Source organism: Erithacus rubecula (genome assembly GCF_903797595.1).
Source record: "Erithacus rubecula genome assembly, chromosome: 3".
NCBI classification, from domain to species: domain Eukaryota; kingdom Metazoa; phylum Chordata; class Aves; order Passeriformes; family Muscicapidae; genus Erithacus; species Erithacus rubecula.
Genome location: NC_136689.1, coordinates 44,500,299 through 44,527,382, shown reverse-complemented (window position 1 = coordinate 44,527,382; position 27,084 = coordinate 44,500,299). Strand labels below are relative to the sequence as shown.

The 27,084-nt window shown below is 39.5% G+C and overlaps 2 protein-coding genes across 2 annotated transcripts in view; one reads left to right on the top strand and one right to left on the bottom strand.

Moving 5' to 3' along the window:
• The window catches only part of AVL9 (AVL9 cell migration associated), a 40,719-nt gene extending 30,755 nt beyond the window's left edge, over nt 1-9,964 (bottom strand). The window contains exon 1 of the mRNA XM_079302639.1: nt 9,762-9,964. Within this exon, the coding sequence (XP_079158765.1) occupies nt 9,762-9,827 (66 nt within the window). The 5' untranslated portion in view covers nt 9,828-9,964. The remainder of the gene's footprint in view (nt 1-9,761) is intronic.
• A 5,280-nt stretch (nt 9,965-15,244) lies between these two features.
• On the top strand, nt 15,245-25,770 carry LZTFL1 (leucine zipper transcription factor like 1). Its single transcript, XM_079299519.1, has 10 exons — nt 15,245-15,313; nt 17,228-17,352; nt 17,798-17,992; nt 18,509-18,569; nt 19,414-19,482; nt 20,868-20,933; nt 21,071-21,148; nt 23,439-23,612; nt 24,089-24,192; nt 24,770-25,770. Exons 1-10 carry the CDS (start codon nt 15,311-15,313, stop codon nt 24,786-24,788), a joined length of 894 nt encoding a protein of 297 aa, XP_079155645.1. The 5' UTR covers nt 15,245-15,310; the 3' UTR covers nt 24,789-25,770.
• Nucleotides 25,771-27,084: the final 1,314 nt, after the last annotated feature.

The following is a 27,084-nucleotide window of genomic DNA, read 5'->3' as shown; positions in this document are numbered from 1 at the left end:
TTCTCCCATTGCTTTGACTGCAGCAAACAGGCAGTAGCATAATTGCTTGAAATTAAGCAAAGGAGATCAGCAAAACCCACTAATTACACTTCTACTTAGAAAATCTTTTCCCTTCATAAATCACTACAAGACATTTAATTTAAAGGATACTAACCCTTCCTCTCTAAAAAATAAAGGCAGAGTATGTTAAATAGAATATAACTAAGCAGCAGTAATCAAAAAACCCAACAGATTAAAATTACACCTAAAACTTGACACCTCATTTATAAATAAGTCAGTATTTGCTCTTCACTCAAAGTTGGGATTTCTAAAATCAGTTTTCCCAATTTATTAGTCCTAGCACAGCCAGACCCAGAGAAGACCAGCACACCAATGACCTTATCTGAATCACCATAACAATTGCAGCATGCAACCAAAAGAAAATCAAAGAGCATTGTTTGTCTTTCAGCTCTAAGAACAATTTATTATTTGAATAACAATTGAATTTAAATGACAAACTTCTTCCATTTTTGCATGCCAGAACCAACAGATCAGGATCTGCAAGCCGAAGAGCCCACGCATATAATAATATGCATTTTAGAGTTTTAAATATACATTATTCTTTCATATAAACATGAATATTTGTAATAACTATGTATAATACATGTATATATGCATACAAAAATATATGAGAAGAATGCACATAATACATACTTATATAACAAGGAGGCAGGGCATAGTTGTTTCTATTCTTTCAGCTCCTGAGATGGGCACTTCCTCACATCTCCATATTGCTAAAGCCATAGAGTGGCCACTTAGAATACAAGTTCTGAGGCACCAGCTGTAGGAACAATATCACCATTGAAGTTTGCTTCAAAAACTCTGACTAGGTTAGGAAAGTTCTGACTCTTATTGAGTGCCTTAAAAGATTAAAAAACCTGAAATATCAAAACCTTTGTTTTCAACGTCATGCTAGCATGCATTCCAGACACTCTTTCCAATTATTTAACATTTCTTATCAGTCTCTTCTAAGAAAGAAGAAAGAAATAACAACAAAAAACCTCACACTCCTCCTAGAAAAGAAATTTAATGCTACTGCAACCATTCCAGCCAAAGGGACTTGCTAGGGAATTCCATACCACCAAGACAAGATTCGTACCATTACAGAAAGCAAGAATTCACATAGGATGAACTCTGGCAAGAAAGAACAGCTCATCTGATTAAACAAGCGAGGGCACCCCAATCCCTACCCCTAACAGAGATGGCTGTCCACACAGCAGCCAGTGGAGAGACTGGGGTCAGCAGCAGCCAACTGTTCATGCACAGATCAGCTCTTAATGCCCATCCTGGTGCCCACGGGCTCTTAATGAGCACACCCAGTCACAAGGACTATGGAATTTCCCCTCTCCGGAGAGCACCCAACCCCACATATGAGACTCATACACGCAGCCTTCCCTCAGTTCTGCTCCACACCCTGATTCCCAACAGCAAGGAGCTGGCAACAAGTTGAGGAATGATACACTGAATCCACTTTCCCCTGGGAAAATGCGCGGACAGGATAGCAGGCACGTTTGTAAGCACTTTTACACATCCATTTAGAAATGGCCATTGTGCCACTCACCCAGCATCTACTGCTGAGCCAATGCAGTCCAAGAGAGACATTCCTTGGTCTTATGAGCCAACAAGCATCCAGACTGCCACAGGACATCTGGGCCCAGAATTGCTCTTTACTGAATTTGCTCCTTCCTCACAAGTTTCAACATCAGAATTACTCTTGAAAGCCAGTAAATCTGGTACACTACCATGTATGGGGCTGAGAAGATGCACATACACAGTAACAATGAAGCACAGAACACAGTCTGCTCTTGGTGACCCCAAGGAAGCAGGCAGGGGTGCTGTGCAGGGACACACAGCCCTGTGTCCTGCCCCCCACCACGCTGGGGCAGCAGAGAACTCGCTTTCATAACTTGTGCCCACAACTTTTCTTGCTTTTAGAAACAGCATTCCTTAGGTGTATTAACTCAGCACCTCACACAAGCTAAGAGATGGATTACCAAAATTAGGCACAGATCATCAAGTCAGACAATACTAGGCCAGGGAACACAAAGCCAAGCCTTGCAAGTCCCAATTTACTCCTGCGGGAGTGATCTCTGTTCAGTGATTTCACAGCTTTGAGCTCCCTTTATTCTACATGTATGTAAATCATGTTACCACCCCAAGTGCCAAGAGCTCAAGTCACTATTTGAAAACTTTATGAAATAGGTAAATGAAAGGAGCAGCAGAAGTATAGTAATACATGTTTTATTGACTCAGCATTCATTCATTTATTCAAGAGAAAGGCCAAAATTCCTAGCACAGGACATTTAAATAACTACTCAGATGTTATGACACATACAAAGAACAAATCATAAGATGAAAGTTAAGTATGAAGACTATGGGAAGCATTGCATAACTGCAAATGGGTATTTAGGGACCCTCTCTCAACTTGCATATCAGGGCAACTATGGAAAAAATATCCAGTGTGGAATCCTTCCATCAGTATGGAATAGTTCACTTCCCAGGCAACACTTCATAGAAGTGACTGCAAGATTATCGAAGTACAGAGTCCTTTGAAAAACTAAACAAAGAAACAAAACAAAGAAACAAACAAATCAACCATACTCTGAAGCATTTCTTGAACACTGAACACTAAGTACTATGTAAGTGGATTAAGATATGCAAAAATGGAACTCATCATTAACTCTACACGAGAGATCAGAATTTGCAGCACTGTTTGCAGAAGTACGTGTACTTAGCACTTCATCGTGCATTTCAAATTATTAGCACCCCATGCCAATTAAAGTAGCCTTACAAATAAAAGGTAAAAGACTCCTTAAAAGTGACAAATTGTTGAGAATAAAATCCACATATTTTAGACAAAAGACTAATCTTTGATACTTGATATATGCTATAATTAACTTCTTTGGAGACTTCATGCTCATAACGATCCTTTAAAATGCTTTAATATTATTAAAGCAGGCAACAAAAAGAATTGTCCTAATGTTTACAGGTTATCATCAATAGAAATAGGAACAAAGCACTTCAGCTTGATTCCAGCCTAGCTCCTTTTCAACTTATTTTTGTTTCTGTTGTTCCGTTAACAAGATCTTGTTTAATCACTAGACAAGATTACCTAATGCATAATCTCTGCCTACTGTGCTCCCAAGAAGCAAAGACATGAGGAATTTAAAGACAAAACATACACTTCACCTGCATGTTTAAGAGCATCAAGAACATCTAAGAGAATCACAGCAACTACTGGAGTGACAAAGATCAAGAAGGGAAAAAAAATAATTCTCCAGTAAAGCAGAGTCTTAGAAGAAAGGCAGCAAACAAAACAGGGACTAAGGCTGGGAAGTGCTCCCCTGAAACTTCCCATCCATGGAATCTAAGGAAGAGAACAACTTCAATATTTCCCTCTAGAAAAAAATGTGCTACAATCAAGACTGCAGCAGACCTGGAAACATAGCTGTTCACAAGACTTGATAAAAAGTGCAGACTGACCTTGCTCATTCCTTAAGATATCTCCTAATTCTGCAAAGTCAAGACTATATTGCAAATATTTCTGCTTGAAGACACCTGCTTCCTAGGCACCTGTGAAAAAGGCCACGTGCACGGATTGCTCAGCCCATGTCAGGCGCCGATTTCTGCAGATCACAACAAGCACCAACTTCCAAAGTTCAATTATTTGAAAATTTCAAATTATGAAGATCACATACACAATTTAGGAAGAATTAAAGGACATTCTTTCCTCTGAAGGACTATATTCAGGCTCTTCTCTTTAAATGAGTATCAGCTTAATTCCTGGTCTTGGGTTTCCTTTGCAAGCCAGGAAGAAAACCTCTGGTCAGGCAAGCGAAGGGGATTGGTCTTCAAGCACAGTCCACACAAAAACAAACAGTCTCAAACAGACAAGCACTCAGACACTACTTTAGAGAAAGCTGACATCACATTTACATAATAAAGTTCAGAACCTTGAAGGTCCTTACTGCAAACTTTAGGATTCCACAGAAAGATGCCTTTTGGTATTTACAGTAATCCATTCCCATGTCTGTAGGAGTTTGAAATGTCATCCTCCACAGAAGTACAGAGAGGTGGGTCAAGATACACTGCCATTATTTCACCGATCAAAGATCCCAGGAAAACAAAATTGACGTGAGCATAAGCATTCCAGGGCACACAGGGCACTTCCCTCACCTTCCCTACCACTCACAATTTAACTTTTTTCCACAACAAAGTACAAAACACATATATTAAAGAGAGCCAAGAGTAAAGTGGAATAATTTTAATGTCTTAAGAGGATACGTGAGACAATGGTCACCTGCTGCACAAGGTCAGCAGTAATGTGCACAACTGCTCAGGACACCAAGTGCAGAAAAACTGGGCTTTGCCCCAACTGAAGTGAGATTCTGTGCAGCCTCACTGGTGGTGACACAGGGCCTGAGTTCACTCAGATATGAGTAGATTAGAAACCTTGCAGCATCAGGAGAAGCTAGGGATTGTTGTGGCAGGTCAGGTGCTGCAGTAACAAAAGGACCACGGACTTTCTCAGCAACTAGAAAGGGGGTTTACAGGGACTTTGTACCTAGCTCTACCTACACACAAGTTGTACCTGCCTACCCACAAATTTTTCCATCTTTGCTGAAATGTTTCCATCCTCTCCTTTAAAAATGCATTAGTTCTCATTTTAACTGTGCCTTCAAAATGAATTATTTCTAGAGTATTTGTGATATTTTAAGCCTTCCTACACTCTCAGAGACTATCATCTCTCTGCTTCTCCATGTAAATAAAGTTTGGAGGCAGAGCTCAAGTGACAAGTCACAGCACACATGATCAAAACTGGAGGACCTCAGGACTTTCAGTCTTCCACCATCACTATAAATCAAAGGTCTTTCCATTTTCAACATAACTTGCATCTTCTAGTTAAGGTCTGTTCAGGCTACATTCTTGCTAAAGACTCCTATTATAAGGCAGGTAAGGACCTTCCACACTAGTTAATATTTTCAAAAATCAAAGTGTTGTAAGCCAAATTAAATGCTTTATCACTTGCTTGTAATTAAAGTGTTTCATGATCCTGAAAAAAAGCTTTCCCCTTTTTTGCTCTGAAATCACTAGTCACTCACTACTACAGTTCCTCAAAACTACTGAGGAATTTGTTTTCAGACACTCCAGAAGAAATAGTCCTGAAGTCCAAGTCTTACCACCTTACACTGAAGCAGATCAACAGAACCTGCTGCAGTAGGTAATGAGTTGAGCAGCTACATATACTCCAAAACATATCAGACCATTTCTGCAGCAGATTTCCCTTATTCTCACTTTGCTCCCCAGTGCTTTTGAGCCTTGAGTCCTACAGAGCACGAGAAGTGTGTAGAACTCCTACTGCACCAAAACAGTGTGTTTTACATTAATGAGCAAGAGTTTGAGCAACTACATATGATGAAGCGCTTGCTGCTACTTTTTCCTGAGGCCACTGCTCTTATACATAGCAAAGAGGGATCACAAAAGGAATTTTTAATGTTTGTGATTTCATTTCAGATGCGTGAAAACCATAATTGAATGCATACTGCTCATGAGTTCTGCCAGCTGCAGAACATTCACTATTTAATGACTCACCGAGTAGAGTTCCCATAATAATTCAGCCAGCACATACAGAGCCAAAAAACCAGCCACCATCCCTGCTTCCTGCCAATTGTCATTCCCTTCCTTAATGGGCCTGTTGGAAGTGTGTCAAATACTAGGTGGACCTTGTAGTTTGCAGTCAAGTTTCTCCTCCCATTCTCTGGACACTCTGCCATAACTACCTCTAATCCTTAGCAAAAAGAGACAGCAACCAGCACCTTTTGCATATCTCCTTGAATTCACAGCTCAGCTCAGGGGATTCACAGTAACTAAGAGGCCCAAAGAAACAGGATGGCAGTCTGCTCATGTAAACAAACAAAAGCCTGCAGGTTCTCCAAAAGTTTACTCCCTACTTGCTAGAGAAAATTCCTCCCAATGTGTTCACAATTTTTACTGCTTTAGTTTTCAGATAACACAAAGCCTTCACAACGAGTGGTAACTCCCAAGCTTTTAACAACTGCCTGGGTAACTAGATCCCCAGATTTAACAATGAACATACGGAAACACTTCACTTTGTCTTTTATATTCCAGCAAAAAGACCCCCAGTTAAACAGTCAGCCCTTGAAAGGAGCATTAGGAACAATTGTGGTGCTCATATTCCAAATCCAAAGACACACAGAAAGAGATTCTCTGACTCCTTCTCTTTCAGAAATGAATGCATATGGATCATTTTTCAAGTCTGTGAAAGAAAAAGGTATTCCTATACATTTCCAAACTGCACATCAAAGCCTTTGCATGCTTATCCTTTAAGTTAACCAATAGGAAGAGCTGTACATTTCAAGTGATGAACCTTCAGAAGCAAAGCAGCTAATGAAAGAATCTAGCACCAAGAAACCCATAGAAAATCCTAACTCCACATGCATTTCCTAGTAAGACTACAGAGAAAAGAGGTGGGAACAGAAACTGAAAGGAGCCTTCTCAGGTAAACCAGGTTGATTCCTGTTAGGACAGGCAGCCTAGCTCTATGATCTTATGATCTTAAGCTTTCCAAATTTACTCTGAGTGACATCCATTTGAGCACTGCAGTAGACCTTTGCTTTTCTGCACTTCAGTTTCAGCTATGAAGTCTGCAGCACATACTCTGACAGTTCATATCTACTGGTTCTTGTGCCAACACTCATTTAGATTAAATGGCTGGTTTTTCCTCCTTATTTTTAACTTCGCAACAGTTTCTTGGAACGCAACTAGATGTAATGCAATGTTTCAATTAATACTTCAAAGGCCATTATCAATACTTTAAAGGTCATTGAGAGCAGCCCTGTGGAGAAGGATCTGGGGGTTGACAAAAAACTCAACATGAGCCAGCAATGTGCACTTCACACATTGTAGCCCAGAAAGCCAACCACATCTTGGGCTGTATCAAAAGAAATGTAGCCAGCAGGTCAAGAGAGGAGATTCGCCCTCACCAGCCTCCTTGTGCCCATGTGTCTGCTCTCTGCAGCTGCCCATCCGGCAAACAGAACCTGTGAAAAAACTACCTCAAAAGCAACCCACCAAAACAAGGCTTGCTTTTTGGCCACCTCAGTTCCCCATTGCAGCTTACCACAACTGCCTCTGCTTACCAGCTGTGAAGAGACAGGAGAGGAAAAGGGAAGAATGTTTCTATACCTACAAAGGTGAATACAGCCTCCAAATCTACTTTGTTAGCCTAGCTAGGGAAGCTCTTCTACTTTCTTCTTTAATACAGACTGCGAAGGGATTATCTCATCCAGTTCCGGAAGAGAGAATTCAGATTCCTTTCTCTGAAAAGTGGACCAGAATTTATATGCATTGATAAACATATTATCACACAACAAAATTACATGCATTTTCATTCTTGTCCTCAAATCACACTACTTTAGTGACTTAGCCTTGATCGCATGTGGTCTCAGCTCACTTCCAGACATTTCCTTGTGTCAATTCCCAAGCTTATACTGTTATTACTCATTCCTATTGCACAGCTTCATAAAGGCACCCCATTTTTTATAATCCAGTACTCCTTATTGTCCAGCTCTTGCACAACTTTCTAGTTTTCCTTTAAAATACCGATTCCTCAAGTTTGCTTATCACGGTTCAATTTTATGGTGTAAACAATACCGGCACCACTTTCAATCTTGAGAAACACTTCTAGCAAGTACCTTTCTAACCAGTAGTTCCTCTTCTGACTCAGTTCTGTTTCTGCTTCCTCTCCTTCATACTACTCTTTACCCAAGTATCAGCTCTTGCACTAATTCTCCTGTATTTCTACCTTAAAAATAAGTATGATCCATTATCAACTTCCCAGCAGATTAGAGCTACTCCATTTCTTTCAAGGAGAAAGGAATTCAGTCACTTATTCTTACAAAAGATGCAAGTCAGTCAGGCATGAACTATCTTTAGCAAATGCACACAGGACTCAGTCTACTTAGTTTCATGTTGTTAATTAATTCTTTCCTTCAAAAATTCTCTAGAGTCTTGCATACTACTGATGTCAAACTCATTAGGCTATAGCTGTAGTGCTCCTCGCCTCCAGATCTTTTAGGAAACATTCTCCATAGTTCAGTAAAAAATCTGCTAAGTCAGAGGCAGGATACATTTAAAACCAGATTTCTGTTTAGCTTTCCCTTAGGAAGCCTGGCTGGTTGTGGTTCTACTGACTGTCATTCTATTCTTACAGTTATTCTCCCTGTGACTCAGCTACCCTGTCCCTTTCCCAAACTGCCTTCCTCTCCAGCTTCTCCAGGTCATTTCTTGAGATAAAGAAAACTTCATCTCAGAGGTATTCTGACCTAATTTTTGACAACACCTCAAAAATATACTTCTATAAGCATTTTACTGGCTACAAAATAAAATTCACTGCTACTAATTTATAGTTTGGGGGTTTGTTTGGGTTTTTTGTTCTTTTTTTTTCCTTGCATCAACACTGCTTAATGTGCAAGAAAATAAATACACACTCCAGAAGAACAGAACAAACAAAGGTTCTTTTCCAACAAACAAGGAGATGGCAAAAACATGCTCTTCCTTCTACAGATACCCAACTAAGGCTCACCTTGTAACAGTGTTTGAAAAGAAAATGCCTGATAAATATCACAAACCTCACAACCCAGATGATCTAATTACTTCACAGGAACTGATCCCATGAACATCCATATGCGAACAGCACTCAGACACCTTGAGGTGAAAGGATGCATTCAAAAACCATACACATCTTTCAAATATTGAGTTATTGCACCTTAGCCTCTGAGGAATTGTGCTTGGATTTTTTTAAGCAATAATTTAATTCTCAGCTACCTTGTATAGAATGTGTTTACATCAGATCAACCCTTGTATAACAATAACCATCACATTCATTAGTGCCTTGGCAGTTCTTATAAAGGCCAAGAACTCACTATGGAAAAAGACTCACTGGAAACCCAACATTATATCTGTCTGCTCGTGTCATAGCAAGGCAACTGTTTGAGCAGCCCAGCTGGGCAACCACACCTCCTGCTTCAAGGGTTAAAAAAGAATTTAAATAATCATAAGTCAGCTACGACATAAAATCCTTCTACCTTACAGGCCACATGAAGCAATAAAGCATTCATGAAAGGGGGGAAGAGATGGGCAAAGAAAGCTTAAATCCAGGGTGGGCGTGTTAGCCTGAGGCTGTTTGGTACAAGGTGTACCGGTGAGCAGTCAGTGATGGGCCGGCAGGGATAGAGGAAGGTATATCAAAACACCATTTGGGTTTTTTTCCTCAGCATTCTCTCTCTGAAAGCATTAAGCACCACGACTCGAAGCAGACACGGTGCCACGGTGTGAGCCGTCGCCCGTCATTCCCGGGAGCTCACCCCGCCGGCCTCACCCCGCCGGGAGCGCCGAGGCGGGGCGGGAATGGAGGCAGCTCCATGACCACGAACTGCCCGGGCGAGCCGAGTCACCCAGCCAGACACCCCCGGCCGGGGGAGGCCGCAGCCAAGGAGGGCCTCGCCGGCTCCCGACCCCTCCTTTACCGCCCCCTGACTAGAGCGAAGCCCCTCGGCCCCGCCGGACGCGCCCCTCCCGCGGCGGCTCCCGCAGCCGGGGAGGCGCCGCTGGGCGCGGGGGAGGGGGCCGGGGGAGGGCACGGAGGAAGCGCAAGAACGGAGTGGAGAGGTGGGAGTCGAGGGACACCCGCGCCCCCTTACCTGGCAGCCCTTCTTGTGGTGGAAGCCCACCACCACGATGTGCAGCACCGGACCCCGCTTCTCCATGGAGCAGCCCGGCGATGGCCGCGCCGGAGGATGCCGCCGTGCCCGGGCTCTCGCTCCGCCCCCCGGGGTCCGGCGGGGACGCAGCCCCGGCCGCCTGCGCTTCCGCACCGCCCGGCCCGGGAGGGCGGGCACGGCCCTCAGCGCCGCCCTCCGCCCGCCCCGCCGGCGCGGGTTGCGGAGCTCAGGGTTGGGATTTCCCCCCTTCTCTCGAGGGACTCAACCTCCAGGAAGAGGAGGCTCAGGAGGGATCATCGCTCTCTACAAGTACCTAGGAGGCTCGAGGCAGGTGGGGCCTGTCTCTTCTACCGGGTCTGCAGTGAGAGGGCAAGAGGAAATGCACTTAAGATGAGGCAGGGGAGATTCAGATTACATTTTAGAAAAAAAAAAAGAAATCAGTGTTAGGGTGGTCAGGCATTGGAACAGGCTGCCCAGGGAGGTGGTGGAGTCACCTGGGGCGTTTACGCGGCCTCTGGCTCTGGATGATGTGGGTTAGGTGTTAGTTACAGCGGCAGTGCTGGGTGGACACATGGACTGAATCATCTTAAAGATCTCTTTCAACCTTGATGATGATTCTGTGGTTCTATAAACACGTCTTAGCATACCCTAGAAAGAAGTCAGTTCGAAGATTTGTCCAAGAGCACGGCCAAATTCAGAGAGAGAAAAAAAAAAATTAAATACTGTATCTTACTGCACTCACATCATACTCTCTCTTTAATCTTTGTTATGATTCAATTCCGACTGCTTGTATCAACAGCATTTAGTAGAGGCTGTGCTCTTAACTATTAAAGTGCTCTGTGGAAATTGGAGGAAGATAATATTTTTGAAAGAACTATAAAAGAATAATGCTTAAAGAAAATCTCATCACTAACCCACTACCCAGGGGCTCAATTTATAACAATATAGCATGTAATCACATGTTTTTCAGATTCAACAGAAGTGTTGTTATAGAAAAAGGATACTACAGGGAACACAGCATAAACTACAAGGAGCAATCCTTCTGGTAAAGGAATAGTTTCTTATTAATATTAGCCTGTAACTGACAGTTTACTATAATTTCAAAAAAGAAAAATGCATGCAATATTGGCCATTATCTCCTGCAGTAATGAAATATCCCCCAAAAGATGCATGTGAGTGTTTACAATTCATCCTCATTTCATTCAGGAAAATGCAGTCTGGCATCACTCTTACTGTTATGGATTATGCATTATAGAGGCATTTCAGTGATACTACTGGGTAATGGTGGCTTATGGCTTCTTTGAATCAATTATTAGATTTTTTTTTTCCTGCTTGAAATTCTGGTTTCTGCTAAAGCAATAAAAATGTTTAACTGACAGCATCAGTCTAGTCTAGAAAAACGATGTAGTTAACATAATCCATATTGTTTTCACAGTTCACATTCTGTGCATTTATGAGAAAGAAAGGCAACTAAGAGCTGCTATGAAATAGCTCTTGGAAAAATCTCAGAATTTTCCTAAGGGAATTTTCTTTCTCCATGTATAGCTAACAAATAGCAATGAAAACTCAGCCCTACAGATCTTCTATTACTTAGAGACTTTGATTACCTTGACAGCTACCAGCTACGATTTCATTACCATAGTAATAGCAATTTGGTAGTCATTCTTCAAGTCATAGTAATAAGGCAGAGTTCTCAGCTTATGTGCAGTGAGACTTCTAGAGATGGATAACCTTTCCCTGGGCAGTACAATAGTTTATGTCTGGAAGTAGCACCACAGCTAATCAGTGCCATGATAACTGATAATTCCCTTCTATTTGTTAGGTATAGCCCAGCTTCCTAAAGAACAAAGCTCTGAATTTGTGGAGATAAGCATGTGAATAAAAAATAAATGTCCTTTGATTTCTGTTGAAGAAAAGCATAGATGAAACCCTGGCATGGATCTGAGGTTTGTATCTAATTTCTTCTGCATGGCAAGCTCACTTCGTGTTTTCAGTAGGTTTTCTTTGAAGTTCTTATCAAAAATGAATGCAATAATTCCCCTAGAAAGTTAAAATAATCTCTCTTTTTTTGCAGTCAACAAGACCAAATATAATTTGAATTGTACATTTAGTTGCATTAGGGCACCATGATGTAGGAGCCAGTGTTCCAAACAGGCTTCCTCATGGAAAATACTGTGTTTGATCCTGTGGGAATGATGGTGTCATTCTGATGAGATTGGTAGGACTCTCAAGGGTGCAACAAGAAAAAGGGAGCTTGGATGGTTAGAGAGGTTTGCAAACACAAATGCAATGTATCTTTTCCTGCAACTTTGAAGAGGCTCAGATTTAGATGGCAGAAACATTGCTCTCAAATTCTGACTGTTCTCCCCACACAAATACTCTCTTGTCCTGTCCACTATTGACATTTTCACTGCCCTGGGGTTCCTCCTCACTTTGGCTGGAAGGGTTTGCAGACCTCTAATTACTGCTTCAGGAGGTTAAATTACACATGTTTGAGGAAGATAACTGGTCAGAATTGTTTCTTTAGAAAATATTGGTTGTGAGTAGTATAGCAGAGATCTGTTCCAGTGGGTTGTGAGGGGAGCAGAGAGAAGCTTGAGACCCCAGGTGCAGCTGTTAATTATTTGTAAAGTAGACACTTCTCTTGGCCCCTGATCCAAATGCTTCCCCTCCAAATACTAGCCATGAAAAGTGGATTTTGTTTGTAATTCTGTGCTGTTTTCCTCAGAACCAGATTTCTGCCCTGTCCTTTGTGGAAGCTCTGGAGGTTGGAAACAGCAAGCATAAAAATCCTTATCATAACCTAATGCACACTGCAGGTATGATATAGATGGACTGTTATCTCCTTTTTTTTCTTCTCCAGACTGACATAGCACTAAGTACAGGAGATAGCTAAAGCCAGACAATACTGACAGAAATGGATTGAAGGCTGAAACAAAAAGAAATAATGAGCATATGGTACATTCTCACAGTGTTTGTCAAGACAGACAACAAATATCTTTGAAGATGAGCTAGAGGAATTGAAAGCAGACAGATTCCAGAATGATGATCAACCACTACAGTTTGGGTTTGTCTGGCAGCTCAAAAAGTTGCTGGTCCACTCATTGGGGAGGGTAAATGGAAGTGAAGGCTAAAATCATACAGGGTACACATATACCTCATTCTGTTTCTTTTCGTACTCCTGGTTATTGCCACAGCCAGAAAAGGAAACAAAATACTTTTTAGTCTGATCCTGTGTGACAGTTTTTTGACACCTGTTATTGGTTTCATCTTTTTCCAGCATCTCATTTGCCCTTGGTCCCTGAATTGGCAGAAGCATAGGGGCAAAAGTATCAGTGAAAGGGGGTTGATCTGTTCAGTGTTTTGTGCTGTTCTCGTTACACCTTGGCCATTCAGAGGTTGCCCTCTTAATGGCTTGAAAACATGCACTTCTCTTCTTTTGTACCTCATTTCACTGGGGCCTCTTGGCTAACAAGTGTGCAGAAGCAGCCAAGATAAGCACTTCCAGGTGCAGAGATCTTTGCAGTACAAAGCAGGCAGAGGAATCCAGATCAGCAGAAGCTGAGGCTGTTACTGCAGCTCAAGCCTTCTGGAACATTCAATCATTCCATTCATGCACAGTCATTCCAAGCTCTGTAACTAGGAATTATTGAAGAAGAGGAATGAGAGAAACCGTGTTTGAACATGTGCCCAAACAAGTGATAACACTGTTTCTGATGCCATGAGTACCTTAAATAGGATATACAAAATCCCCATAAAAGTTGCTAGTCAGCACCACTGGTGGCAATGTTTGTTAGTAACATCTTTTTCTGCACAGCTTGCTGAGGAACCTAAAGAAATGATGCTGCCTGCATGTATGTGTGGTGGAGCAGAGGGCAGAAAGATGCAAGCTCATAAGGCATGCTTAAGACATGCTCATAAGACAGCTCCTGCCAGGTCTTTTAGGCCAATCACTGCTGCTTTTAGGGCCATTAGTTAATGGAAATGCACTGTAAGCTGTAGTCAGTAAGACAAATACAATGTTGAGGAATGGAAATTGCAATGGATTCCATTTTTCCCTCTCAAACTGTGGAAGGGCACTTTTCCCTTGGGGCCACTCTGCTCTGGAAAGTGCCTGGATGGAACAGCTGCCCAAGTTTAGCAGCCCTACTGCCTGTGTGTGTTCTGAACAGCCTTTTCCCAGCTTTCTGCTTCCTGGTCTGTTGGTCATTTAGCTGTGTCATTCTGGTGCTCTGCTTTCACAGCTTGTCTAAATATGGAAAGTGATACCAGCTGTTGAAGTGTCCACTGGTGTCATGGGAGACGACCGTTACATCCCTTCTTCCTGTTCATAATGGGACAGATTCAATGATCAACATTTCCTCTGTCTGGTTCACTAATATTGCATCTCTGCTGTGACAGATCTGGTGTCCTTCTGCAGGCCTTAAGGAAAATTAATGGACAAGATTCATACTTTTAGTGTTTACTTACTTTTGCTCCTTTTACTTACACAATGGAAAATCCCAAGCTCTGTCAACATTACCTTCATTCTCTCTTTAGGTGCAATCAGGGTTCAATACAGCTAGGCCACCTGCAGTGGGTTAGACTTTTTCCATACGCTCAGCTGATGGATGCCGGGTTATTTTTCTGCATTTTGTGAAGTTTTTGGGTGACTCAGGTGAAAGACTCTGGTGACAGTTACCCTACCCAGAGTACTGCATCCAGCTCTGCAGTCTCCAGCACAAGAAAGACATGGACCTGTTGGAGTGAGTTCAGAGAAGGGCCAAAAAGTTGATTAGAAGGATGGAGCATCTCTCCTATGAGGAAAGGCTGGGAGAATTGGGGTTTCTCAGCCTGGAGAAGGCTTTGGGGTGCCCTAATTATGGCCTTCCAGTACCTGAAGGGAGCCTACATGTTCTTGTAATGACTGGAAAAGGGAGAACCAGTTCAAACTGAAAGAGGATAGGTTTAGATTAGTTATTAGGAAAATATTCTTCACTGTGAGGGTGATGATGCACTGGAACAGGTTGCACAGAGAAATTGTGGATACCCCAATCCTGGGAGTGATCAAAGCCAGCTTGGATGGGGCTTTGAGTAACCTTCTCTAGTGAAAGGTGTCCCTGCCCATGCCAGGGGGTGGAATTAGATGCTCTTTAAGGTCTCTGTCAGTCCAAACCGTTCTATAGTTCTGAGTTGTCCTGCTGACGTGCTAATGCTTTACAAAAATACGTGTTTAGTGAAAAAGCCTTTGGAAAAAAAAAACTTAGGCGGTGTAAATATTCGTGGGATATTTCCCATCTCGCCTAACTGCCCCTACCGCCTCAGCAGCTCACTACTGCACAGCAGAATTTTCCAAATTGTACCTGAGCACGTAAGAAATAGAAAGATACATTTAAAAAAAAAGGAAAACATCTTTATCTAGTTCCGCGGCGCGCGGATCACGTGGGCGCGCCGCCGCCAATCGGAGCTCGCCGCCGGAGATCGCGAGGCTTCGGTCTCCATGGCAACGCTGGGCCCGCAGCCTTCAGAGCTCCTGCGGAGCGGCCGCCATGGTGAGTAGCGGGAGGGGGCCGCGCCCAACATTCCCGCTTCATCCTGACATGGAGGCACTGCGCGGCCGGCGGCCGGCCCGCAGGCGGGTCAGGGCTCTGTCGGCATGCGAGACCCGCTCGGGGCCCTGCCCTCTGGGCGTCCCTGCCATCCCTGCGGAGAGTTTCAGGGTTTGGGATTTTTGCGGGATCCGGTGGCCCGGCGGCTTATCTACGGATCAGCATGGCTGACTCGGAGATCACGAGTGGACTGTGCTTATGTGTTTATTTACTAGTATAATTGCCTTTCTGTCTGTAATGAATAGAAGCTTTTCAACTAAAAAAACCCCTCCAGCAACAGCAAAGAGGACATTAATTTAGCTTTCCATATGATCCCTCATCTGCCATATATGGGACTCGGTGGGGAACATGGGGCTTGCAGCCACACTATAAGAGCTGGTTTTATTTGGTACTAGTGCTGCTTCCTTGGTTGCATTTAGTTTCCAGAGTATTGATTCATCCAGGTATCCCAGGATTGCACTGTCACTGGAGCTTCCCTAAGGACAAGGTGATCAGATGGACTGTTTTGTCTTGAGTTATTGCATTGCTGTCTCTCTCCAACATCAGTCATGCTAACGAAATACATCGGAGTAAATGAAATGGACCTGCCTTTGCATCAGCTCTCCAGGGACTGTGGTGATAAACTCCTAGTCCTGTCCTGTTGTGCCTCCTTGTCACTCTTGCTACCTGCATGAGCAATCCTGATGTGATTGCCCATGCCAATAATTCTTTGAAATAGAGGCATGCATAAAAAGGCTACTTAGCCAGACCTAAAATTGCTTCCTTCTTAATTTGCCCTGGCAATATTTGTTTCTGGGCAATAGGCTGTTGAGAAACAAATTCACATTATCACTTACAATCTCCTCCTTCATCAAAAACAATCATGGCCAGCAGGTCAAGGGAAGTGATTCCCCCCTCTGCTCTCATGAGACCCCACCTGGAGTGCTGCATGCAGTTCTGGGATTTCCAGCATAGGAAGGACATGGAAATGTTGGAGCAAGTCCAGAGGAAGGATATGAAGCTAACAAGAGCACTGGAGCACTTTCCCTATGAAAACAGACGAGTTGGGGGTGTTTAGCCTGGAGAAGAGAAGGCTGTGGAGAGACCTCATAGCAACCTTCCAGTATTTGGAGGAGGCCTACAAGGAAGCCAGAGACTCTTTGTCAGGAACTGCAGCGATAGGACAAGGAGTAATGGGCACTAATTGAAAGAGAGTAGGTTTAGATTACATATACAGAAAAAAAATCTTTATTGTGAGAGTGGTGAGGCACTGCAGCAGGTTGCTCAGGGAAATTATGGATGCCCTATCCCTGCCAGTGTTCAAAGCCAGGTTGGATGGAGCTCTAAATAACCTGGTCTAGTGCGAGGTGTCCCTGCCCATGGCAGGGAGTTGGAACTAGATAATGTTTATTGTCCCTTCCAACACAAACATTCTGTGATTCTGTGACAGGTTTCAAGAATTTACATAAAAAAGTAACAAAAATAGCATACTTTTCCTCCAGGGTTTTTCTTAGTACATCTATGAAAAATACATCATTCTGCTGCATTATGCATGTGTAATGTAATACCAAGATATATTTATCTAAGAGCTTCTTCTTCTACTTTACGGTCCTTATGGTGCTGATTCTCTGATTTCCTCTGTCTCTGATCTTGTATGAATTTTTTGAGGTTACTTAAGCCCTTGCTTCCAAGTACTGGAGCTTTCTCACCTACTTATGAGAGGTGTATAGGGATTAGACATACGAAAATATGGTTGTTTTTCACCGTGCTAGTTAGCATGCTGACCCTGTTAAAGCAATCACAGAAACTAGTCAAAAGGCAAGTATTCACAATAGTTATGCTCATTGTTTATCTTTGTGCTTGTATCCTCCTCCACAGGCAGAGCTGGGTGTTAATGAGCATCACCAGAAGGAAGTGGTCAGCTACATGCGCTTTGCTCGTTTCAAGCGTGGCATGTGTCTCAAAACCGTGGATTCTTGTTTTCAGGATGTCAAGGACAGCAGGTGCTGTATGGGGTGGTTCTGAGCAAGAACAAAGCAAAATATGCTAGCAGGTTTGAACACTTTATGAGGGTGACTTTTCTCCATTTAGGTTTGTGTGTTCTTGTATTTTCCAGAAGTTACAAGTCAAATGCTTTTAAACCCAAGTTGATCAAATTCTTAGGAATTAACAGAGGTGTTGACAGCATGACACTGCTTCATGTCTTGCTTCTGATATATAAATTCAATGCAAGGCTGTAGCCAAATTAATATTTGTGTTTTAATGATTTAAAGAGAAAATTCAAATAACATAACCAATTAGTAATGCTGTGGTCACCTAATAACAACCGACAGTGGATGTTCTTAGAAAATACTGCATTGTATAAGTGGTACCTGTGTAGTGAGATCTCATAACAAGGCAGAATTGTTGCCTTTATAATACCTGATTCATCTTGACCTCTCTGTTTAGACTTGTTGAAGAGACCTTCACAGTTGACGAAGTGATAGACATGCTGGATGGACTGCAGAGTGTTGTACACAGTGAAGTGGAGTCAGAGCTCATAAACACAACTTACACCAACGTTTTACTTCTCCGGCAGCTCTTTTCACAGGCTGAGAAATGGTACCTGAAGTTACAGACAGATGTTTCTGACTTGGAGAATCGGTAACAGCTGTTGGACTATACTTGCAACAATAAGAAAACTGCAAAACATTGACTCTTTGCATTCTTTTCCTAACTATAGAAACCTATTACTTTACTGTTGTATCAGTGATAGGTTAGCTTCCATGTTTCCATCTATAAAATAGCAAGATACAAAGTAATTTCAAACTTGTGAGCAAGGCATTTTTTTGGTTGTATTCTTACTTGAATTAATTATTAATTATTTAAAAGCAGGTGACTGGACTCAATTAAAGAGCTTTTGTTGCCTGGTTAGAATATATTTTAATTAAGGATGCTAAATCTATTGTAATACAGGTATCATGACATGATCTCTTGCATTTATGGTATTTGTGTAGGGCTTTATCCTGTACTTCTAACAAAAATTTTACATGTAAGAAAAAGCATAGCACCAATCTGTTTCATGTATTTCAAAATGTGTTTCATAGCCTAGCTCTTAGTAAAGAAATGCCTCCTTATATTTTTCTTTGATAAATAAATGCCTCTTTGTGTTTTTTCAAGAGAATTATTGGACCAGGTTGCTGAGTTTGAAAAGTCGGAATATACATCTTCAAACAAAAAGGTAGAATTTTATTTTAATCAAATATCATGTGGAATCATGACAGATGTTTAAAATCTTAATATTGACTCTTTGTGCTTAAGAGAAAAACAAAACCCCATCCATTTTTTTTCAAAACAGTCTTTGCAACTGTCCAAAAAGTCTCATTTTGGCACCAAGGCTCCCTCTGAATTGCCTTGGCTGTTTCTGGAGTGCCTGTTCTGCACTTCTGGAGTGTGCCTCACACACCTCATTGCAAGGTCAGCCAGACCAGGGATGTGTTGAAGCATCTGCTTCTGGGTTCCCTTTCCCTGGCACCTGGGGACATTCACTTGTCCCAATATAAATTCAAGAGCTGACAGGATTGCACAGTGCAGATATCACACTAGCTTGTGTGCATGAATATGGTTGCACCTTATTTCATTTGTAGCATAAAGGTGTATTTATATATACTTATATTGTATTTATATATATGTTATTTTAAATACCTTAAATGAGAAAATTATTTGGAGCTTTGTAAATACTTTTTACTCTTACAATCACTAAAATATTATATTATCCTTACTCTTTGTCTTTTGATTGCTGCAGGATTGTCAGTCTTCTGTAGAACCACACTTGCAATATTTTATCTCTCTATGCAATATCTTTGTTTAACTTAAGCTCAGAGTGAAGTTTATAACTTGGGAGACAAAGAGGGAACCAGAATGATTTTTCATTTCAAAAAATGAACTTGAAATAAAAAGTTGCACATTTTCTTTGCAAAAGAAATCTGAATTGACTATCTGTAGTTTTTTACTGGCTAAAAGAGTACTTTTCTTTCTCCTAGAAATCTGTATAAATTAATTTTTCACCTTTATTATTTCTTTAGTCCACTGCAGATCCCATTAAACCAAAACTTGCTCCATTATATGAAGGTGGGTCAGAACTGCTAAACAAGGTAAGAACTTGACTGTTGATGCAGTTGTGGTCAATGACCATTCTGCTTATGCAAGTGAACTGAATAACTGTACAGTAATATTTGTATAATGTGTCTGTTTCTATACAGACTGCATGGTAACATATCCCAGAAGTAAAATACTAGTAAATAATTAAATATTGTAAAGCATCAGAAGTTTGTGTGATTATGATCTCTAACACGTATCACAATATTAATTCTTATTTTGCCAAGACATTTTGGTGTTTTTAGTAATGTATTTTTCCATTTAATGGGGTAAAATAGTTAATTAGTTCCGTGCAGTTATCTGGTGCTTCAACAAAGAAGTAAATTAAAATATGTAGCTGGCTGAAATTACTAGGTTATTCAACATTTTCTGTATCACTCAAAGTCAATCTTATTACATCCATTCTTTTTTGTTTTGTAAGTTGATTAAATTGCTCCTGAAGAAACAGGCACTTAAAAGAATTTGGAATTTACTGTTTTTGAAAACATCTGACTTCTCACTTGCTAAACATTTTCAGAATTACAAAATATTTTCTAGTACTTAATATTATCAATAGTTTTTATTAAGTATTGTACTAATTTGATTCAAATGAACTTTTCCAAAATGTCACACTTTTTACAAAACCCTTTTAAGTTTCTGATAATCAAAATAATTAGCAAGGAGTTTTATTTCCTGTCCTCTGTCTTGCATTCCCAAAATGATATGTTGAATACAATATCTGTCTCAAATTGTTGTTACTCACTACAATAATTAAAGCATTCAAGAATTCAGACTTGTATTTTGCTTATAAGTTAAGGTAGTTATTTCAAAAATAATTTCACAATCATAGCAGTTTTTCTTGAATATATACATCTCTTGTCTTTTCCCCCCCCCCCCCCCCAAATAATTCAAAGTTCATGTGGTGAATTTACTCTGAGTTATAAAACATGGGTATTTCTTGTGGCACACTACAGGATATGCAGTAACCTGGTATTCGTCTCTTTTAAAAAGGAATAGTGGATAAATTCTTACTTGCCTGTTGATTGAAAATATTAATTATGAGCAACACTGAGATTTGCATCCCTGAACATGCAATTTTTAATCATAAATCTTGATACTAACAAGATATTGTTCTCAATAATCTCAATGCAGTAAAGCATGTGTTTAAATGAACAACCCCATATGTTACAATGGAATTGGAGACTTAAATTGCTTTCTCACTGAGGCAAAAAACCAAAATAAACTAATGAATTCTTGAATTCTTATGAAGCCATTTTTGTAAGCATTTAGGATCTCTTTGGCTTTCCTAAGTTATGAAGTGTATTTTCTTCTCTGAAGTATTTGCAAAATCCAAAATGGCATAAGGATGTTCACAAACATTTTCTTGTTCTTTAACCCAAAGACAGTTGCTCTTCTCCAAGAAGAAAATGAAAAATTGAAGACCAGGCTCAGGACCATAGAAACACAGGTAAATTCCCTGTAATCTTGGATGCTTAATGTCGGTTACATATTTTAAAATATCTAAATAAGAATCCCATGGTTGTTATTCTTATGTTTTCAGGTAAAAATGCATTTCTGAGGTTTTAAATTTTCAATGTATTGCAGGCTACAGCTGCCCTAGATGAAAAGTCCAAGCTAGAGAAGTCACTGAGGGATTTACAGATGATCCAAGGAGATCAGAAGGTATATATAATTATATCCATCTGCTCGCATGTAACACAACAGTTGTACATCCAGAATGTTGGTCTGTATGATGTGTTTCTTTTCTGGCAAATGCGAGAGTTTGAGGTAGTGTTGCTCCTGCTGACACTGTCTGTTCCCACTACTCTGTCAGTCAGCAGGTATTCCATAACATTAGTTGATGTTATGACATGTATTCAGGAACTATCAGGAAGTAGTATTCCAGAATTCATATTCCCAGGGCTGTGTCTTTGTGTTAACAGACACAAATCTATGTCTGTTTGTTTCTTCTTGTTTACTAATGAGAGAATGATACCTAATTTGGTTTTTAGAGCAACAGTGAAACACTAATTCTTTCACACATTTGTCACTTTTTGTTGACATGAACAAGCCACACTTGCGCTTTGATATTTTTTTTTGTAGTTCTCCCTATAACAGCATACTGTTTAAAATGTTTCACCGTTTATTTTTATTACTTGAAGTACTTAATCTGTTTTATCAGTAAGGACTCCAACATGATGAGTTGCTGCTGGCAAAAAATGTAAGAAGACGCAAGTCATGTTAACACAAATAAATCTGTTGAGACCACCTTAATATTTTTCTAAGTTTCTACCTTTATTTGTCAACAGTTAGAATTTTCCAAAGTTTGTTCATATGTAGTGTGTCTTAAATTTAAAACATTTCAGTTCAGGCTTTCAACAAAATTAGAACACTTTAATCCCATTATTTTGAGTAATTGTCTTTAAAATTCCTGCAGTATCTACAGATTAGGAAGTAAAGATCAAAATAATAAACCATTTATATTTTAATTTTCATATTTTAATCCTGATTTCTTTTTATTTTGCTTTCTACCTGGTTTATGGTATGTATTTGGTTTTCTTAATATGTTAAAAGTTTACTTAGTAACTTCCAAAATTATATTCAATTAATCAGTCATGGCAAATATTTTCTTTCTCTGTTTTGTTAAACTTTAAATTATTAAAGGTTTAAAATATTAAAGGGATGTGTTAAAGACTGGATAATACTGTTCATAGTGTTAAAAGATTGGAATTGCATCTCATCCTGCTTTTCTGGTTAAATATTAATTGACCTCAGTGTCAGAGCTGCTGAGTATCTTCAGGTTTCATGTCCTAATTTGCTCTGTATAATCTGTCCCTTTCTCCCAGTTGCTCATAAACCTCATAAAGATTTCAAAGTCTTTGAACAAATAAATGTCAAACCCCAATTGGTTCTTAAGGATCAACTCATCAGATTGATTTTTTAAAGATTAATAGTTAATAGATGGCTTCATATAGAAAGTTGAATCACAATAACTGAGAGTAACTTCCAGCAGTAACTGGGAGTAACTGCTCCATTGGATCAGTTTAATTTGAGGATTTAGAATTTTTGTATAATTGACTTATGGTTAGAAAATAACAACTAAAGCATACAAAATGTATGTGGTGCTTTTCAACACTGCAGCCTTGGTCTCAGAATTCAAACTGAGCTTTTCTTCTGTACAGGTAATAGTCAATTGTTTTCCTATTCTCAAGTCTTAAGTTCTAGATAGAAAAAGGAACAGGTTTTAGATTTTATTGTTTTAAGGTGCTTCTGGTTCAGCCTCATCCTGAGTCATTACACTTTTGAGTTTGAAATTGCATTTTAAAACCCAAGAATGTTTTGTGTTTGGTTTTTTGGTTTTATTTAAATGAAAATCCATAGAACAGTTACATGGTTATTATGTTCTATGATCCAGAACCAATGTTCAGAAAAGTTTGGGTTGATTCTTCTCATAGGGAAACTGGAAAGTTGCTTCGCAACTTGGAGCCTGTTTGTGTGAGACACCTGAGAATGGCACAGTGTTGATACCTGTCTGAGAATGTGAGCCTTAACACCTTCAGCCTTTCCTACCCATACTACATAAACAGCTTTGGAAATGTTTCAAAAATACATTGTGGCACAGACATTCAGATCTTAAATAGTAATTTACTCTATGGTAAATAGCTTCGTGTAATATGAGTCATCCTCTGCCTCTGACTAATTCCTAAAGAAGTGAAATAGAAGAACTTAAAATCTCAGCTGAGAAGACATTCCAACCATCTTTGAAAAGCATTTATTAACAATTTTTTAAGTTATAAATCAATCCCTGCTCTTTTTTTCAGTTGAAGCACTTCTCATTTAGACTTTAGAGGAGTAACTTGTATATCATTATTAAAAATGAAGACATACCTACTTTGTGTGGAATTTTGCATCTAAAATTTTAATTATTTCTTCTCTTGAATTTGATATATTTTAAATATTTCTTCTGTTGAAGAATAATGCAAACCAGGATATCACTGAACTGGAGAATAAAGTGGCTGCTCTAAAATCCCAGTTTGAGAAGACTTTAAATGACACTACTGCAAACCAAAAATTCTTGGAAGAAGACTTGATGACAACAAAACATGACTTACTGAAGGTTCAGGATCAGCTATCCACAGCTGAAAAGGTTAGCATTTTATTGCAATATGAAGATGATTTCCTTACATTTTAACTGACTAGTAATTTAATAAGCACAAGCTACAAGATACAGGGTTTACCAGGCCGTATTTTTGCCCTTGTATTTTTGTTATTTCAGTGAAAAAGTAGTGAACCCACAACTAACTGCATGGTTATAATGAGGTGAATATTAAAAAATTGACTGTCTGGATATAAATTTTTAAATGAAAAGCATATTTCCAGTCTTCTGAAGACTTTTAGCCTCATTTTGTTAGAAAATGAAGTTTTCTAACTTCATAAAAATGGTGTTTCTATGGCTGCCCCAGTAATCTCATTTAAATTTACCAGTTGATTTTATCTAAGTTTGAATAAGTTATGGAAAACCAGTATTGTCAAACTTGAGGAGAAAAAGCAAGTAGGTTTTTTAAAAAATAGTTTTGTCTAGTCTGCATAATATGTGAATAATATGTTGATGTTTTTATGTAGGAACTGGAGAAGAAATTTCAGCAAACAGCTGCCTATCGCAACATGAAAGAGATTCTAACCAAGAAGAATGAACAGATAAAGGATTTGCGTAGAAGACTTTCCAAGTAAGTGGTGCTGCCCTCTCTGTCCCAACAAGATCTTTGTTCTGGATCCATGCTCTGCTCCCAATTTTATCTCTAAAACAGTCTATACATTTTCCTGTAATAAGAACTTCTATTAGACTGTGTCTTGATTTTTGACAAACCAGTCCTTTGTACAGGTATTTTGTGTGGTTAGAGCTGGTGTGTGCAACAGCAGCTGCCATATAGCAAATAATGACAGAATTTGGTATGGAGAGGATACAGAATATTCTTGGCTGTGGTAGATAAGGCCTCAGGTGCTACACACCAAGAGACATATGGGAAATGTTCCAGGTGCTTTGATAATTGTTTGGATTTGTGGGTAGGTCATTCCTTCATTCTACTACTTGGTGAACTAGCCAGTTTTAAAATGAGAAAATAGTGTATAAAGTACATACATTTGTCTGTGGCTTAAGTCATTCAGTAAACCTTGACATAAATGTGTGACTCTTATGTGTAATTTATTGCTTTGGCTTCATATTTTCTTTAGAGAGAAAATGTCGTTGAGGTATTTTCTAATCTGTTTTAATTATTTCTCTATTTACTCTTTTTTAATTCTCAGATATGAGTCAGAGGACTGAAATAGCAAAAAGCATCTGATCTGTCAGAAGTTGTCATGGAAAGAAAATGTAGGCTGGAATTATTTTTCAATAATGTTCATTTTCAATGGTGTATTCTTTGCTTCTAGTGGTTAAAATAACTATTATTATTATTATTATTATTATTATTATTATTATTATTATTATTATTATTATTAATTTCACACTGAAACTCTTACCTTACTTCCTTGTAAACCTACAGTTTATAGGTATTAGTTTCTGCAGTCATGTTTTTAATGGTTAACCATTGACATTCCTTGAGAAACAGCAAACAGGACCTTGTTGAAGAACTGAGAATATTCCCTACCAAAAAAGGAGTTTATTTTTGTTAAAAAAGGGGGGGAAAAAGACCAAAAATATATACATTAGAGTTTTTGATGTCTTAAAAGTGGAAACTCCAGTTACTACTGTGTAGTTAATGTAGTTGTGAATTAGCATTATATGTAAAAATTGCATCAGTGTAAGAGTAGGAGGAAAAAAAAAGAAATGTTAATTCTGTAATGTTACTTCACATTGGTCATGTCATAGCTCAGCAAAGTGTGGTCAGTAGCATTTTTCTAGAGGATGTTCATTAGATAATGAGATAAATATGCTTTATAGTCAAAGTGGTGGACCTTTCAAATAAAAATGTGCTTTTTCACTTGAACTGGTTTAAAGCAAATTTGAACATCAGAAGACAGATTCTGATTTTGCCAGTATTCTTAATATTGAGATGGTAATCTAAATATGCATAAAAAAGTTAGTGGAGCAACTTTTTTGGGAAATAAGTTATTTTAGATGTTTTCATCTCCTTTCTTAATGTAACCTCACTAGAAAGCAGCTTACTTCTCTGAAGTCTTCTACTTGTAATTCTCTGCCTTGCATTTGTTTGTCAATTGCCTAATAGAACATTCTACTTCTTCATCTGTCCCTGTTCATATGTATCTTGTATTTTACTTCAAATAAAATACTATGTTTTCAATCATTTAACCTCTAAGGACCGGGGTTTTTTAATAGGAATGTTTTGTATAGTTATTTTTTAAATATCTGGACGGATGGGTGGCAGATCAGTAAAGAATCTTGCTAGAAATGAGAACATGTAAATTACAGATTTGTGCTCAAAGCCACATCACATCAAACAGCTGTAAAAGAGAGTATCAGTGACAGAAGAGAGACAGGACATTTGTGTTACAGCAACTGGCATTTAACAGTGTTTTCCTCAGGAGCTGCTTGAACTGAAACAGATCTTTGTTCCTTGTTATTTCTTTAACAAGCAAAGCTGTTAAAATTGCTTAACTCAAATCTGCCATACACTTGCAGTCTTAAGTTCTTCTTTTTTCTCTTAAATTTAAGTTTTCATGTTTTCTATAAGTTCTCCTGTCTTTTGCCTCCCACTGGTTAAGTGAGGTTGGTTTGAAATAAAATCCCATGCCTGTGGCAGGATATCATTGCTGTAGCATAAAAGTAGTGTGTTATGGGGTGGTATCCTCCTCATGCAGTGACTGTTAAGATAATGAAAGGCATTCTTTTCCCCCTCAGTACAGTCACTGAAATGTTAAGTTCTTAGTAGGCATGTACCAAAGAGCTTTTTGGCCTGTGTTTTCTCAGAATGACAGGAATATTTGTCTGGATGAACATTGTGGGTTTTTTCTTCATAATAACACTCATTTTAATGAGATCAATTACTATTTCTAAAATGGCAGGTAAGGGGTGAAGAAAGCAAGAGATTCTCATGACTCCTGCTGATCTTCATCAGTCTTTGCTCAGCCTTCGTTATCTGCTTAGAAGCCATCTCAGCAAGAATGTACACTGTCAGCTCCAGTATATGGCTAGGTCTCAGTGACATAAGTTGGCTGTAGACAAGCATTGTTACACACATTGTTATCTCCTCAAAGGAGTAAGGCAAACCTTGTGAAGAACTGTGCAGTGCAAAATTTAAACTCAGATTTGATTTTCTGCCTTGCAGATTGCCAGTTTAGCAAGTGTGAGATCAGTGTGATGCTTGGTTTTTGTGCTGCAGAGTGGATAATTAAAAGTCATGGGTTGAGCTCTTGATGAAAAATACATCATCTTTGACAGGTGATGTACCTGTCAAAAAAGACCTGGAGCATTATACAGTAGTGATTATTTTCTTGAGATAGGTACAATATTTTGAAGATGGAGATGACATCTGAACCTCTCCTTACAGTGTCCAATGTTTCTAAAACTTTACTTCTTCCAGCAAGCTGTAAATTCTAATACTGCTTTTAGCAGCCTTTATTCCTTGTTCTGCTCAAATAGACATCATCAATTTCTTCCA

Coding starts and splice junctions, on each gene's coding strand:
- LZTFL1 (XM_079299519.1), top strand. Junction 21,149..23,438: donor TGATCCAAGGAGATCAGAAG/GTATATATAATT, acceptor CTTCTGTTGAAG/AATAATGCAAACCAGGATAT. Junction 23,613..24,088: donor AGCTATCCACAGCTGAAAAG/GTTAGCATTTTA, acceptor GTTTTTATGTAG/GAACTGGAGAAGAAATTTCA.